The 14,711-nt window shown below is 31.8% G+C and overlaps 2 protein-coding genes across 2 annotated transcripts; both read right to left on the minus strand.

The window, feature by feature from the left end:
* Positions 1 to 549: 549 nt before the first annotated feature.
* LOC127102817 (uncharacterized) lies at positions 550 to 1,830 on the minus strand. The gene is made up of 3 exons (XM_051040147.1): positions 1,785 to 1,830; positions 1,246 to 1,719; positions 550 to 938 (listed from the first exon to the last, which is right to left on the minus strand). The coding sequence occupies exons 1-3, from the start codon at positions 1,828 to 1,830 to the stop codon at positions 550 to 552; spliced, it is 909 nt and encodes a 302-aa protein (XP_050896104.1).
* A 7,165-nt stretch (positions 1,831 to 8,995) lies between these two features.
* LOC127107278 (berberine bridge enzyme-like 17) lies at positions 8,996 to 10,794 on the minus strand. Its single transcript, XM_051044572.1, has one exon. It carries the CDS (start codon positions 10,730 to 10,732, stop codon positions 9,113 to 9,115), a length of 1,620 nt encoding a protein of 539 aa, XP_050900529.1. The 5' UTR covers positions 10,733 to 10,794; the 3' UTR covers positions 8,996 to 9,112.
* Between the last annotated feature and the right edge of the window lie 3,917 nt (positions 10,795 to 14,711).

The following is a 14,711-nucleotide window of genomic DNA, read 5'->3' on the forward strand; positions in this document are numbered from 1 at the left end:
TCTGCATATAATTCTCCAAACATCTTTGATGTATACTCACCACCTCCATCTGTTCGTAGAACTTTGATCTTCTTCTCACTCTGGTTTTTGACAAGCATCTTGAATCTCTTAAAGTTTTCAAATACTTCGTCCTTTCGCTTGATCACATAGATCCATAACTTTCAACTAAAATCATTGAAAAACGAAACAACATACATGTTTCCACCAATGGTATGCTCTTCAAAAGGTCCACATACATCTGAATGTATAACTTTGAGTATGCAAGAGGATCTCATTGGCATAGTCGAAACGAATTACTTTCTGGGGTTGCTCTCTGACTAGACAATCCTCACAAAGTTTGTCGGGCATCCCAAGACTTGGTATACCAATTACCATATCTTGAGTAATTAGTTGATTGAGTGATCGAAAGTTCAAATTTACAAACCTCAAATGCCAGAACCAACTATGCTTATGGTCGACAACATTTTTTAGACATTGTACTTCACTTGAAGTGATCATGGTGTTAAATGTCCCGTTCTTCGACAAATGAGATTTTAAGACCAAATTGTTCTAGGTTTCAAACAATTCTAAGGCTCCATCTTTCATAATCACTGAGAAACTTATTTCGATCAGTTGTCCAACACTTAACAGGTTGCACTTCATTCTAGGTACATAGAGTACATCTTTGATCATAGCTTTTCCTTCATCGCTCCTTTGAAAAACTATGTCACCAGTACCTTCTGCTTGCAATGAGCTATTATCAGCAAGTTTGACCTTACTCTTATTCGACGAGTCAAAATCTGCTAGCCATACTTTTTGAAAAGTCATGTGATTCGAGCAACCCGAGTCGAGGAACCAGATCTTGGATTCGACATGGTCATCTCCAACTATAACCATAACCACCATATCTTCATAATCATTTGAATCTTGGAGTGCACGATTTGCTCCTTCCTCCTTGCCTTTTTAGATCCATTGTCTTTATTGTACCAACAATTCTTGGCCATGTGACCCCATTTTTCAAAGTTGTAACAATGCACACCTTTTTTCTCTTTGTCTTTCTGATAGGAGTTTCCTCTTCCTCTTTTCGAGGATTCAGAAGCTCTATCACCAACCTTGTGCTTTTGAGGGTTCAACCAAGAATTATTGCTCTAAGTCTTGTCTCCTTTGCCTTTGAACTTGTCGGAACCACCATGCTTCTTCCAAGCCTGAGCCTATTGCGCTTGTATCAATCTTGAACCCATTTGCTTTCGAAAATCCTAATCTTACGTGCCTCCAATGAACCAACCAAATCTTCTAGTTTCATGGTTTCAAGATTATTGGATTCTTGAATAGTTACGATAGCGTGATCAAAGTGAAAGGTCAACATATGTATTTCCTTTTCAACTATCATCTTATTAGTTAGGGTTTCACCACAACCCTTCATGAGATGGACAGGATTTTGCACCTTTGACACATAACCTGCAATCTTTTCATCTTCTCCCATCTGCAACAATTCATACTTCTGTCGCAAAATCTGCAATTTGACGACCTTAACTTTCTCACATCCTTCATAGTACTCGACAAGAATATCCCATGCCTCATTCGCCGATTCAGCATGAGAAATTCTGTTGAAATTTGTTGAACCTACCGCCGATTGAATGCAATATGCGGCCTTGCAGTCTTTCTTCTTTGCTTCCTTGTGCGCGACTCTCTGAGCATCAGTTGCATTCTCATCAAGCTCAGGAACACCATGAGTAACCACTTCAAGGTTTCATAAAAGTCAAACAAGGACTTCATTTGTTTTCTCCATCGAATCCAATTCTTGCCGTCAAGAAATGGAAGAGAATTCAGAATTCTGTTGGTGTCACTCATCTTTGCAACAAAAGCGATTAATAATCCACAATCCCGGAAACACGATCATTGACGTGTGATTCTTGAAAACACGATCAAGAATCTAACCAGGGCTATAAATATCAATTTGTTATTGCATGTGACACTTTTAGTGAGGAAAGAAAAGAGAGAATGAGAAAGAATATGAAAATAAGGATTCTATTATTGAAGAATAATTATTTTTTTTACAAACTGATTTACATATGCTTGTATTTATATACAAATTTACTTGACTACTAAGTAACAAGCTATAACAAACTAAATAACAAACCATAAACCCTAATTGACTTTGGGCTTGGATCTCACACAACTTGGATTACATCTTATATCTCAACAACAAAAACATTAAAATATAAAAAATAAAAATAAAAATTTAAACACATATAATAATAATAAGTTGAAGATAAAAAAATACAAGATTATTACAAAAATACAAAAATAAAAGACTAAATTACTAGTTAGACCGTTTACAAATCTTATCTCAACTATCGTCCTTACTAGGGTTCAATATTGTTATAAATGATCAAAATCATATAATAAAGTATAATTTAATATATATGAGGCAGGTTTGAAATGAGTGCTAGTATCCGTACTATATAATATATTCTCATATTTATAATTGAGAAAAACTGGCACACATACTCAAATTGAATTTTTTTCTCAAACTCAGATTCACGTGAATATCATTGAATTATGAGGTTTTTTATATTACCTAATAGAAATATGTATTTATTTTTCTATTTATACAAGAAATGCAAAGTTTTTGGGAATCGACCATTATTTACCTTGTACGAGATCACAGGATTGTTTCCTTGACCCTTGTTCTTGATACTTAATAATATCAATCCCTTAATATTTACACAAATTAGGGGTTTTAAATATGATTTCGTGAAGAGAAAAAAAAGTTAATAAGTGTCATAATTATAGTATGGAAATTAATTCATGTTCAGACACTTATCAACTATCTATATCTTAGAACTTTGATTCTAACCAAATAAAAATCCAACGAAAATTTTAAAAATAAGTTTAGTCATGAAGATATGCTTTGTTAAACATTCAAGGTTTGTAAACAAAAAAAGCCTCATGTTTAAAACAATTAAGTTTGCATGATTCTTGCACATTTAAAAATCAAACTTACATGACCACAGAAGAACCCAAGCATGGGTATGAATTTATCACTTATTTAAATTGTACGTGATTTCAAGTTTTTAAATTCAATAACTAATCAATTTTAGAATCAAAATTCTCACAATTGTTTAACACTCAAGCAGATGGTGATTCACTCAATCCAAACAATGCAAACATTGAAAATCAGTTTTGAAATATATCTAAACAGTAACCCAAAATATGCAATCAATCATGAATCTAAAGAATTTATACATGTTCAAACATGGTCATGCTACAAAAAATAACTTTATTTTTCTTGGATTCAAAATGTCTTTAAGAATGGGAGAACACTCAATTATTTGTGTACTATATGCATTATCTCTTTTACCACCTAAAAACTATTATGGGGGAATATTTTATTTTGATAAGGTTAACAAATTTCAATTCTCTCTTCATGGTGGTTTAGGCCTCATTTTGATGGGTCTCTATTTTAGGTCTTTCGGAAGAGAATTATGCTTCTCTTTCGGTTAGGTTTGATCCTTTGGAAGTGGATGTGGTGGTAGCTGGATGAATGGTAGCAAGAACATTGGACGTGATGGATTCAACTTTGAGTTTTACAGGAAGTTTTGGGATTAACCGAAAGAAGAGGTGTGTAATGCGGTCCTCCTCAAGAGCTTAACTTGCTTTTTTGTGGCTCTCATTCTTAAAGTGGAGTATCATTTGGAGTTGGGAGAGTTTAAACATATTTCTCTTCTTAGATACTTATATAAGTTGGTTGTTAAAGTTTTGGTTTATTGGTTAGCTAAGGTCACTAGTAAGCTAATCTCTTCAAAGTAATCAACTTCTTTGAGAGGTAGGCAGTTGGTGGATGGTATGGTGAGCCTGAATGAGATGATTAATTTAGGTAGGATCTTAAAGAAGGATTTCTTTATCTTTAAAGTAGATTTTTAAAAGGCCTATTATTCTATTAGATGACCGTTTGTGGATTATATGTTAAGAAAAATTGAGTTTGATGCGATGCGGAAAGTCTGGTTTTAATTGTGCAGATTTTTCACAAGCCTTCAAGTTTTGGTGAACGATTATTCGATAAAGAAAATTAGTATCTAGTGGGGGCTTAAGCAAGGGGATATTTTGTGCCTTTTGATTTTCTCCTGGGTTTGGAGGGCTTAATGATTTTTTTAAGTGGGGTCTGACGACTTACTGGTGTCGCATCTTCAATACACGAATGTCACTATTCTTTTAGGTGAGGCAACTATGGATAATTTGCGGACTATTAAAGATATTCTTAAGAGTTCCGAGTTGGATTTGGGTCTTAAGGTAAATATCTTTTATAGCTGTATTTTTTGTGTTAATGTTGAGGGACCCTATTTTGTGTTTGAATTGAGGTTCTTGCACTTTAAAGTAAAGTTTCTCCCTTTTAAGTATTTAGGGCTCTCTATAGGTTCTAATCCATCGACGAAAGTTACTTGGAAACCTCTGGTCAATTGGGTCACTAAGTGGTTATCTTCTTGGAAGAACTAGTTCGTGAGTCTTAAAGGTAGAGTGCTCGTTCTCAACTCAATCCTAAACTCAATCAATATTTTCTTCCTCTCTTTTATGAAGATGTCAGTGTTGGTGCAGAAGAAGTTTGTTGGATTCAACAAAGATTTCTCTATGGGATCAAAAGCTGGGTTGAAGGTGGCGTGGTTCAAGTGGAAGGATGTGTGTAAAACCAAAAACATGGGTGGGTTAGGAGTTCGGGATTTGAGACGAGTTAATTTGACCCTACTTAATAAGTGGAACTAAAGACTTTTTATGGATTGACCTTCACTATGGAGGACTATAGTTGTAGAGAAGTATGGAACCTATGTTGTTAAGTCTCTGATAGGCGCACTACGCCAAATAAGGGAAAAGAGGGCGCTTTTTTTGGCATATAACAGCGCTTTAAAGCGCCCTCTAATCTGGCGCTGGCATAGGTAAAGACAACGTTTTTTTTCCTGGTGAAAGCGCTCTCTAAAGTGGCTCTTTAAGCCCTTTAAGGGCCACTTTAGAGGGCGCTTTTTAAAGAAAGCGCCCTCTAAAGTGGAAACTTTTAAGGGTTTAGAGGGCGCTTTTACTGGAAAGCGCCCTCTAAAGTGGAAACTTTTAAGGGTTTAGAGGGCGCTTTTACTGGAAAACGCCCTCTAAAGTGGAAATTTAAAGGGTTTAGAGGGCGCTTATTTTGGAAAGCGCCCTCTAAAGTGGGAGGTTATTTAATTTTTTTTTAAAAAAGCGCTATATTTATTTATTTATTTTAGACAACCTGTATATTGAAGCAGTACACCTAAAACTGTATAATTTGAAGCCCTTTTTCACATATTGCATTCAACAAGCCTTATATACAACAATCCATACATATACAACAATCCACTGATATATAATCGTTTAACTTCTAAAAATTCTAAATATACAACTAATTCATAACTTAAAAAGAAATAAAACTAAGTAGCAAAAGCATCTCTGAGATGTATGTTTTTTTTGCTAGCCGCAGTCTTCTTAGCAACAACCTCTTTTTGTTCAATATCAATAGCATGAACCTAAAATATCATAAAATTAGTTAGGTGAAGTATAAGATCAAGAATTAACATTTTCTATGCATAAATATCATATAATTGTGTTTATACCTTTTTTTTTGATGCAACTGACTCGATTTGTTGCGTAATCCCCTTATATTTTTGGTCCCTTATCTTTTGAAGATAGAATTGATATTTGTTTAGATGGACATGTTCCATTGTCGTAGAGGGATACTTTCAAATATCCAGCATCATCATCTACGCGAATGAGGCTTGACGACAATGGAACATCTCCATCTAAACAAATATCAATTGATACTTTCAAATATCCAGCATCATCATCTACGCGAATGAGGCTTGACGACAATGGAACATCTCCATCTAAACAAATATCAATTGATACTTTCAAATATCCAGCATCATCATCTACGCGAATGAGGCTTGACGACAATGGAACATCTCCATCTAAACAAATATCAATTGATACTTTCAAGTATCCCTTGCCCCTTGCACGAATGATTGACTTCATAATAGCCATTTTACCTGTAATAAAGAAAACAATTAAAATCAGATGACAAATATAAAAACAATTAAAATCATAAAAGCCATTTTACCTGTAATAAAGGAAACAATTAAAATCATTTGACCTGTACCTTTTTCACTAAGTTCTCTTTCTTTTCTTGGTTGGAATATGTTCTACATGTCTCTTAACAACACGGACGGTTGGATTGATCCAAATACCCTCATTATGATCATTTCTAATATATGAATCATTTTTGGTCTCATATGTTCGATTGGGAAGAACATTATCCTCAGGAAGCATATCTTTCAAAAGGGCTAATAACTCTGTGAAACTTTTATCCGACCATCCATTGCCCGCCTTTAAGTTGTACAACTTTAATACCGCAGACAATCTTGTGAATTTAGTGTAACCATCATACAAAGGTTTCTCTGCATCACTTACCAACCTCTCAAACATTTCGGGACAATCCTTAAGATCTCCTTCAAGTCTTCTGCAATCTCTTCAACTCGATCACAATCGTATGTATCTGCGCCACTATAGTTTGAGGCATAGGTCGTACTATCCCCCGGTTCAACATTCTCGTTACTTTTCTCACCATGCAAATTCCAACATGTATAACTTCGATCAATTCCATGCCTCATTAGATGCGATGTCAACTGAACTGCGTCAACCCGTTTCCCATAACAACAACCCAAGCAAGGACATATCATTCTACTGGGGTCTTCGGCGTGCGCAACGGCAAACTTAACGAATTCTGATACCCCATTCTCGTACTCTCTCGACAATCGATTGGAAGACATCCATGTATTATCCATTACTAATTAGAATAAACAAAAAACAATTTCAGAAGAGAAACCAAAAATGGGATGAGACAAAACAATTTCGCTTTATTGAGTTAGTCTCTGTGCAGGGCATTCATGTCTCCAACAATAACCCAAAACCAAAACAATTTTGGTTTATTGAGTTAGTTTCTCAACATTTTCAGATATCTCTGACTTCAATAGCATGAGAATGTATGAACCATGCATTAAACATTAGTGGTATGCACTAATTTGTAGCATAGTTATATATCATCATATAGTTTTTACAAAAGATAAACATTGACTAGAAAATATATATGTAGAATTGTATAATGGTCTAACTGAAAGCTAACAGAAGAATAGTCGACTCTAATTTACTCTATCAAATAACATCCATACCTAAACTTCTTAAGTTACTAGCTACGCTATGTATGCTAGAATAATACACTCATAAGCTGCATAGTGTACCTTTGATTGGTAGAAGGTGTTTTAGATATTGCTGCCTCATTTTTCTACATCGAGAAACAAATGGAACAGTTGGTGAAATTTAACCCATAATGCCTAGTCTCCATTGCTATCATTGCAACACAATAATTATTATTGAGAATACTCAATAAATGTATGAACCAAGAAAAATGAAACCAAAAATGAACAATAGCGAACGTCAGAAGAGAAACCAAGTAATATGAAGATTAGAAAAATACCTATGGTGTCAAAATCGAACAGCTAACAACGAATTAATAGAAGGAGGAAACGTCGTAGATCTAACAGAGGTGGAAGGAGAACGCCTTAGAAATAGCGAAAATCGTAGCAGTGAGAACCCTAACGTGAAAAAGAACGAAAATAACAGAGAGTGAAATAACAAAACGCGCAGTATGTTATAATTTTAATGTTTACTAAAGGGGGCCTTAGAGGGCGCTTGTGGAAAAAAAGCGCCCTCTAAAGGGGGCCTAAGAGGGCGCTTATGAAAGCGCTCTCTAAGGCTTTCCAAAAGCGCTTTATAAACTGGAAATGCACATGGACTTATAGAGCGCTTTTTTAAAAGCGCCCTCTAAGGGTAACCTTAGAGGGCGCTTTCTAAAAAGCGCCCTGTATTGTTGTCCCTCTATCTCCTCCTTATTTTTTCACTTCACCTTAGAGGGCGCTTTATTACAAAAGCGCCCTCTAAAGTGCGCTGTCTATTCTAGTTGTTCGCTCCTTATTTTTTCGCTTCACTTTAGAGTGCGCTTTTGTAATAAAGCGCCCTCTAAGGTGCACGGTCTATTCCAGTTTTTGGCGTAGTGGCGGGAGTGAAAAGTTCCTAAAGAGGGTTTTTCATTGGTGGAGAGATAACTTTATTCTTGTCTATAAGGAAGATGAGTTGTCAGATTGGTCTATTTCTTCTACCACTAAGGTGGTCGGGTTGAGTGATTGGATAATTTGTTTGTTTATTGTGAAGTATTCTTTGTTATTTTGTATAGGGGTTTTCGAGGAGTTTTGGGGTTAGGCAGAGGAAAGGGAGTTGTTTTAGGTCTAGCTACGATGCGGTATGTTGTGGTATAAACTATTTGGACTATGCGTGATAATATTATTTTTTCAGGGACATCTTTCAGATTGCAGCTAAGAGACTTTGATTATTTGTCTTTCTTAGCACCAGTTTCACACGCATTCCCTCGTTTCTAACCTCTCTCTTCAAGACCGAATGGTATTATCCTCCGTAGGTATATGCTATATTGATAAGTAAAAATTCATACTTAAATTTCATTAAAATATCCTATAAAATATATTAAATTTTAAGTTATTAAAAAAATGATAGTGGCGCAGGTTGTTGCTGGTTTGTCCTTTATTTCTTTATAATCTTTATAATATATATTTATTTAAAAACTTAGATGATAACTCAACTAATTTGATTAAAAAATATAATTTATTGATCTGTATTCCCCCGTCTCATAAAGACGGTCATATTTGATCAATGCATGATTCTTAAAAAAATAATTAGATATGTTGATTTCAATAATAAAATTAATATTATTACTAGAATACCCTTATTAGTTATAGTTAATAGTATAATTGAATAAAGTGAAAGTTAATAAATAGAGATATAGTAGTGAAATAATAATAATAAATATTGTGATATTATAAAACGACAATCATTTTAAAATCGAAAAAATATGTAAAATGAAATATTTTTTATGAGATGGAAGAAATAATTTAATATCATAAAACTTATTTATATTAATTAAAAATCTTAAATGAATACACACTTTTTAACATAAAAAGTACATTTAAAATCGAAATCTAATACATCCTATAGCATTCTACCACTAATGAAGTGTTGGTATACTTTGCTCATATCTAAAGAAATCGTGAGGATCAACCCTAGATTTCACACGCACTAATCTTTCATAATTACCTTGATAATACTTGATCCCATAACTTCGAGCAATGTCATGTTTTATTGCATTACTAGGAATATTGGCACCAATATTAAGATCTCTATAATTAAGAAAAGCCTCCCTAGGTGATTTGGAAACAAGAGGGGTCATAAAATCAAAAAAAGACCTTGAAATATTCAAATAATGATTTTTTGCCTCAACTCCATCTTCTCCCCAAGATGTCAAATACTCAATCAAAAACAAGTTTCCTTTCCTATGAGGAAATGGAGTTTCTGATTCCGAAATCTCATCCATCTTCCCGCCATAAGGATTCCATTCCATTCTCACACGATCACTTTTTATCATAAACTCCCAAATCGATTCCAAATCACTCTTCGAAATCGGCTTCTTCACATAATCCGACATTGTTTTATAGTTTGTCAAAAGAGGCTCTTTGGGGACATCAAGCAAAACTTCAAGATTGGTTCCAATTGGATAATTGTACCAAAAAAGAGTTGAATTCACCCATGGAATTTCAATACACTCACTACTCTTCAAACCTAATTCAGGTAAACTTTCATTCAACAAAGGCATTAGTTTATCAGTTAGTCCCAAAAACATGCCAATGAAAGTAACGTTCACACTCTTTTTACCCTTTTGAGTATCATTCACTACGTCATACATAGTTCTTAAGAAAAGATTTTCATCCAATTTTGAAGCAATTTTTTGCCATTTGTAAACAACACTGGTTGCATCTTTTTCAACACTTCTTTGCACTTTGAAAACAGTGACTTTTGGTGTCACAGAAACAAGTTTAATTTTCCATGAAAGAATAACACCAAAACTAGCTCCACCACCACCTCTTATAGCCCAAAACAAATCTTCTCCCATTGATTTTCTATCAAGGATATTACCATTAACATCAACAATTTTCGCATCGATAATATTATCAACAGAAAGACCAAATTTTCTCATTAAATTACCATATCCACCACCGGAGAAATGACCGCCGGTACCTACCGTAGGACACACCCCAGCTGGAAAAGCATGAACGTTACTCTTCTGTGCTATATGATAATAAACCTTACCAAGTGTTGCACCTGCTTCAACCCATGCCGTTTCAGTTTTAATGTCGATATTAACTGAATCATGATGAAACATGTCAAGTATAATGAAAGGAACGTCTGATACATATGAAAGGCCTTCGGTATCGTGGCCGCCGCTTCGGATTCTGATTTGAAGGCCGTGGTTTTTGGCACATATTATTGTTCCTTGAACATGCGACTCGTGGAGGGATGTTATGATTGCAAGAGGCTTTGGTGCTGTTGGTGAGGAAAATCTGTTGTTGTACGTGTGCATGTGTAAGATGGATAAGAATGAAGAGTTTTTTGGAGTGTAGATTGCGTGGGATGCAGGGTACGAAGGTGGAGAATAATGGTTTGAAAGACATTCGATAAAGTTTTCAAGGGCTAGTGATGATGATGATGAATATGAAGTTGTAACAAGAAGAGAAAGAACTAACGTTAGAGTTGAAAGAAAAAAGGAACAAGTTTTGATGGTAATATCCATCGTAGAGATGGTTGGTTGGTAATGAATTTTGATGTTAATGTTGTGTTAACATTCAAAATAATACCTGATGTATTTATAAAGGCTAAAACAAGGCATGTTAATTGGATTCTTATGTGAAAAACTTTGTAATTAACAAATAATCTTAGACTTTGTCATTTTTTGACTAGACTTATGAACTTAGACTAAATAGAATATAAATAATCTAATAGCAATGTCAAGAATATCATCCTCTCTAATTATCATAAAATTTTATTGAATAATATAAATCAATCGATAATTACTTTAAATGAATAATATTTTTTGGTTGATTTTCTATTCATATTGATTTATTAAAAAAATATATTAGATTATAAAAAATATACTATACTATATTAGAACTTAATTTATATACAGATTGAGTCTAAAGTTTTTTTACATAAAAGGCCAAAAGGGTCAATATCTATACTTCGTTTACAAAAGATATAGTATCTATAATTTTTTTTTCATTTAAATGTTAGAGTTTGTATTATGTTTTTTTAGAAAGCTTATATAGGTGTTAAGTTTTTTATATATATGTTAGGAATATGGAAAAATATTGTTAATTGAAAGACATGTCTAAATTGAATCATTTAAATGGTTAATAAACTGAAATATATATTATAAATAATTTAATTAAATAAATTTAAGTTAAAAAACAATTTAAATTGATTAACAAATGGTTTTAAATTATAATTACTTTATAAAAATATTTGTTCCTCAAATAAACAAAACTACAAAAAATTCCCAAAAATAGAAAAGCAATCCTAAAAAAATTATATTTTTTATAAAAAAAAACTTTTCTGAAAATAAGAAAAATTGTGAATTAAAAAAATTAGAAACTAAAAAAACAATTTTATGAAAAAAATGTTATTTAAATGTTATTGTAAAAATGAGTTTTAAAATATAAAAATGATTTATAAATACAAATCTATTACAAACTTGTTCTAGATTGTTTTTAAACTTAATTAAAATTACTTTAATAATTAAATGTTTTTTATTGTTGTAATTATTAAAAATTGAATTAATGTCATTATATAGTGCTCTTTGTAAATCACAAACAACCCTAATATATACAATCTCTCTTCGTATAAAGTCTCCCTCTTTCTGATTTCTAGAGTTCCCAATAAATGTCTTGTGAATTCTAAGAATTGAAAGAGGGAAATTTGAAAAATGTATAAGACAACTCATCAAAATATGTGATGATTGATTGTACATGCTAAGATGTTCTTTGTATAACCTTTGAAAATTATTTATTCTATAATAAAATAAAAATATTATTAAGTAAATATACTAAATAAGATTAGATTTTTCTTCCGTCTATAAAAAAAATTAAATTATACTTATTCTAGAATATTCTTTAAATTACTGTATTTATATAATATGTGAAAATTATCTAAAAATGTGAAAAAGATTTTATCTCGATTACAAGTGAAATAATTAAAGATGACATAAAAACTTTTCATCATATTCTTTGGTTTCAGAATAATTTAGGGGTTAGTTGAAATAGTCATTGTTTCAATCTCATCAACAACATTTTTTTAAAACTATATAGTGCATGTCACATACCTCTCGATTTTTGTTAATAACTAAAGAAAAAAAGACGGTATTTACTTCAATTTGATATAATAATCAAGGGGATAAATTTTTTTTTGATTATTTATTTTAAATCTCATTTGACTGTCATATATAATTTTTTACGTCAAAACTATAAATTTGCTGACAAAATAAGTTCATTTTATTTTATACATAACATAAATCCAGAATATCAAATTTACTTTGGTTACAAAAATCAAATATATACATATCCAAAATGGAACACATATACCAAATTTTATTTAAAAACTTGATTTTTTAAAATTTTATTTTGTTTCCAAAAATAAAAATAAAATTGTAAAAGTTAGTTTTAAAATACAAAACTAGTTTATAAATACAAAATGATTACAAATCAATTTTTTCAAACTTTTTCTAAATTGTTTTTAAACTGAATTAAAACTACTTTAACAATTATATTTTTTTCTATTGTAATTATTAAAAATTAAAGTAATGTGATTATTCAGTGCTCTTTGTAAATCACAAACACCCCCGATATATACAATCTCTCTTTGTATAAAGTCTTCCTCTTTCTAATTCTTAGAGTTCACAATACATGTCTTGTGAAAGAGGAAAATTTGGAAATTTTTATGACAACTCATCAAAATCTCTGATGATTGATTGTACATGTTAAGAGGTTTTTTTTAATAACCTTTGAAAAATATCTTTTAATAATAAAATAAAAATACTATTAAATAAAGGATTTAATTGATATAGTAATTAATCCCTTAAATAAATATACTAAATAAGATTAACTTTTTCTTCCGCCTATAAAAAATATTAAATTATACTTGTTTTGGGATATATTTTAAATTACTATATTTATATAATATGGAAATATATCACTATTACAAAAAATTATCTCAGATACGAATGAGATTTTATCTCGGTCACACAAACGAAGTAACTAAAGATAACATAGATTTTTTTCATAATTTTCATTGATTTCAGAATAACCTAGAGAATAATTGAAATAGTCATTGATTCGATCTCCTCTATAACATTTTTTTATTTTCAAAAATATACAGTGTGCAACACATATCTCTCGTTTTTTTGCTAATAATCGAAGGAAAAACGACTCTATTTACATTGGTTTGATATAATAATCAAGGGGAATAACCTTTTTTTTTTCTATTTATAATTTATTTTAAATTTAATTTTGAATGACCTATATAATTTTTGAATTTAATTGATATACACTGTCAGTGTAAATTTTTTACAGAGTTAGTAAATTATAACCGTTGGATATTGTGACAAGTTTGACTTTTATTTTTAAAATCTATAAAGTAATGCAAACGTGTGATGGTAATGAATAGATAGTGTAAAACTTTTTACACTGACCATGCATATTAATTAATCTCATAATTTTTTTACACCAAAACTATAAAATTTTTGATAGAATCATATCATTTTAGTTTATATATAACATAAACATAGAATATCAAATTTACTTTGTTTACAAAACTAAATATGCACGTATCTAATGTGTTGGAATAATATATATATTGATCCTATGTTCCTGATAACAAAAGAATAACAAGATCAATAAAACAATATGCGGAAATAGAATTAGAGGTTTTACCTCCAGCCATTGTTGCAGTGTTGTGAGTGCACTGCCTTTGATTCTTCCAAGCTCTTGCTCTCTCACTATAGATGGTGTATTTCTTTTGCGATGAGAGAAAGCTTTGGGGACCAAAGACTATTTATATGCTTGATTCTACTAGCAAGAATTTAAAGCCATTAAAACTCATTACCACCCAATTAAATGGTCATATCAATTTACATTAAAACCAAAATAAATCATACCCTTTTCAGAACCAAAATCCCAAAGCTATGGACCACATTAAAATTGGTTTCTTATTATTAATAATTATTATAATAAAAATAAGAAACCATTACATTCTCCCACTTGGTCCATAGAACTGATTATTGGCATAAATGAGTCATGGAAAATTTACTCAAGAAATAAACATGTGAATCATAGAGATAGTCCCTCTTAAAGTGAGTAGTCTCATCTATGTATTACAACATGTCTATTTTCAAGTATATATCTGTAATATGGTGTCGCTACGCGAAAAATACAGAGTCGCCATCGGTTTTTATTTATTCCAAAGGAAAGGGAAAATATCGAGAAAACCCCAAAGTATGGTCGTCGCAACCACGAACAGGTTTGGAAGTCGGTTATGCAAGGGGAAGGTATTAGCACCCCTCGCATCCATGGTACTCCGTGAGAACCATCTAGGATGTTTGCGCTTACGTGTGTATTGTTTATCGAATGCTTGCTTGCCAAAGGTTTGCGGAGTGGAGGTAGATTTTAAATTAGTGTGCTCGCCAAGGAATGGATCCTCGTGCCTACGTATGTCCACTTGTT

Source organism: Lathyrus oleraceus, chromosome 7 (genome assembly GCF_024323335.1).
Source record: "Lathyrus oleraceus cultivar Zhongwan6 chromosome 7, CAAS_Psat_ZW6_1.0, whole genome shotgun sequence".
NCBI lineage: Eukaryota > Viridiplantae > Streptophyta > Magnoliopsida > Fabales > Fabaceae > Lathyrus > Lathyrus oleraceus.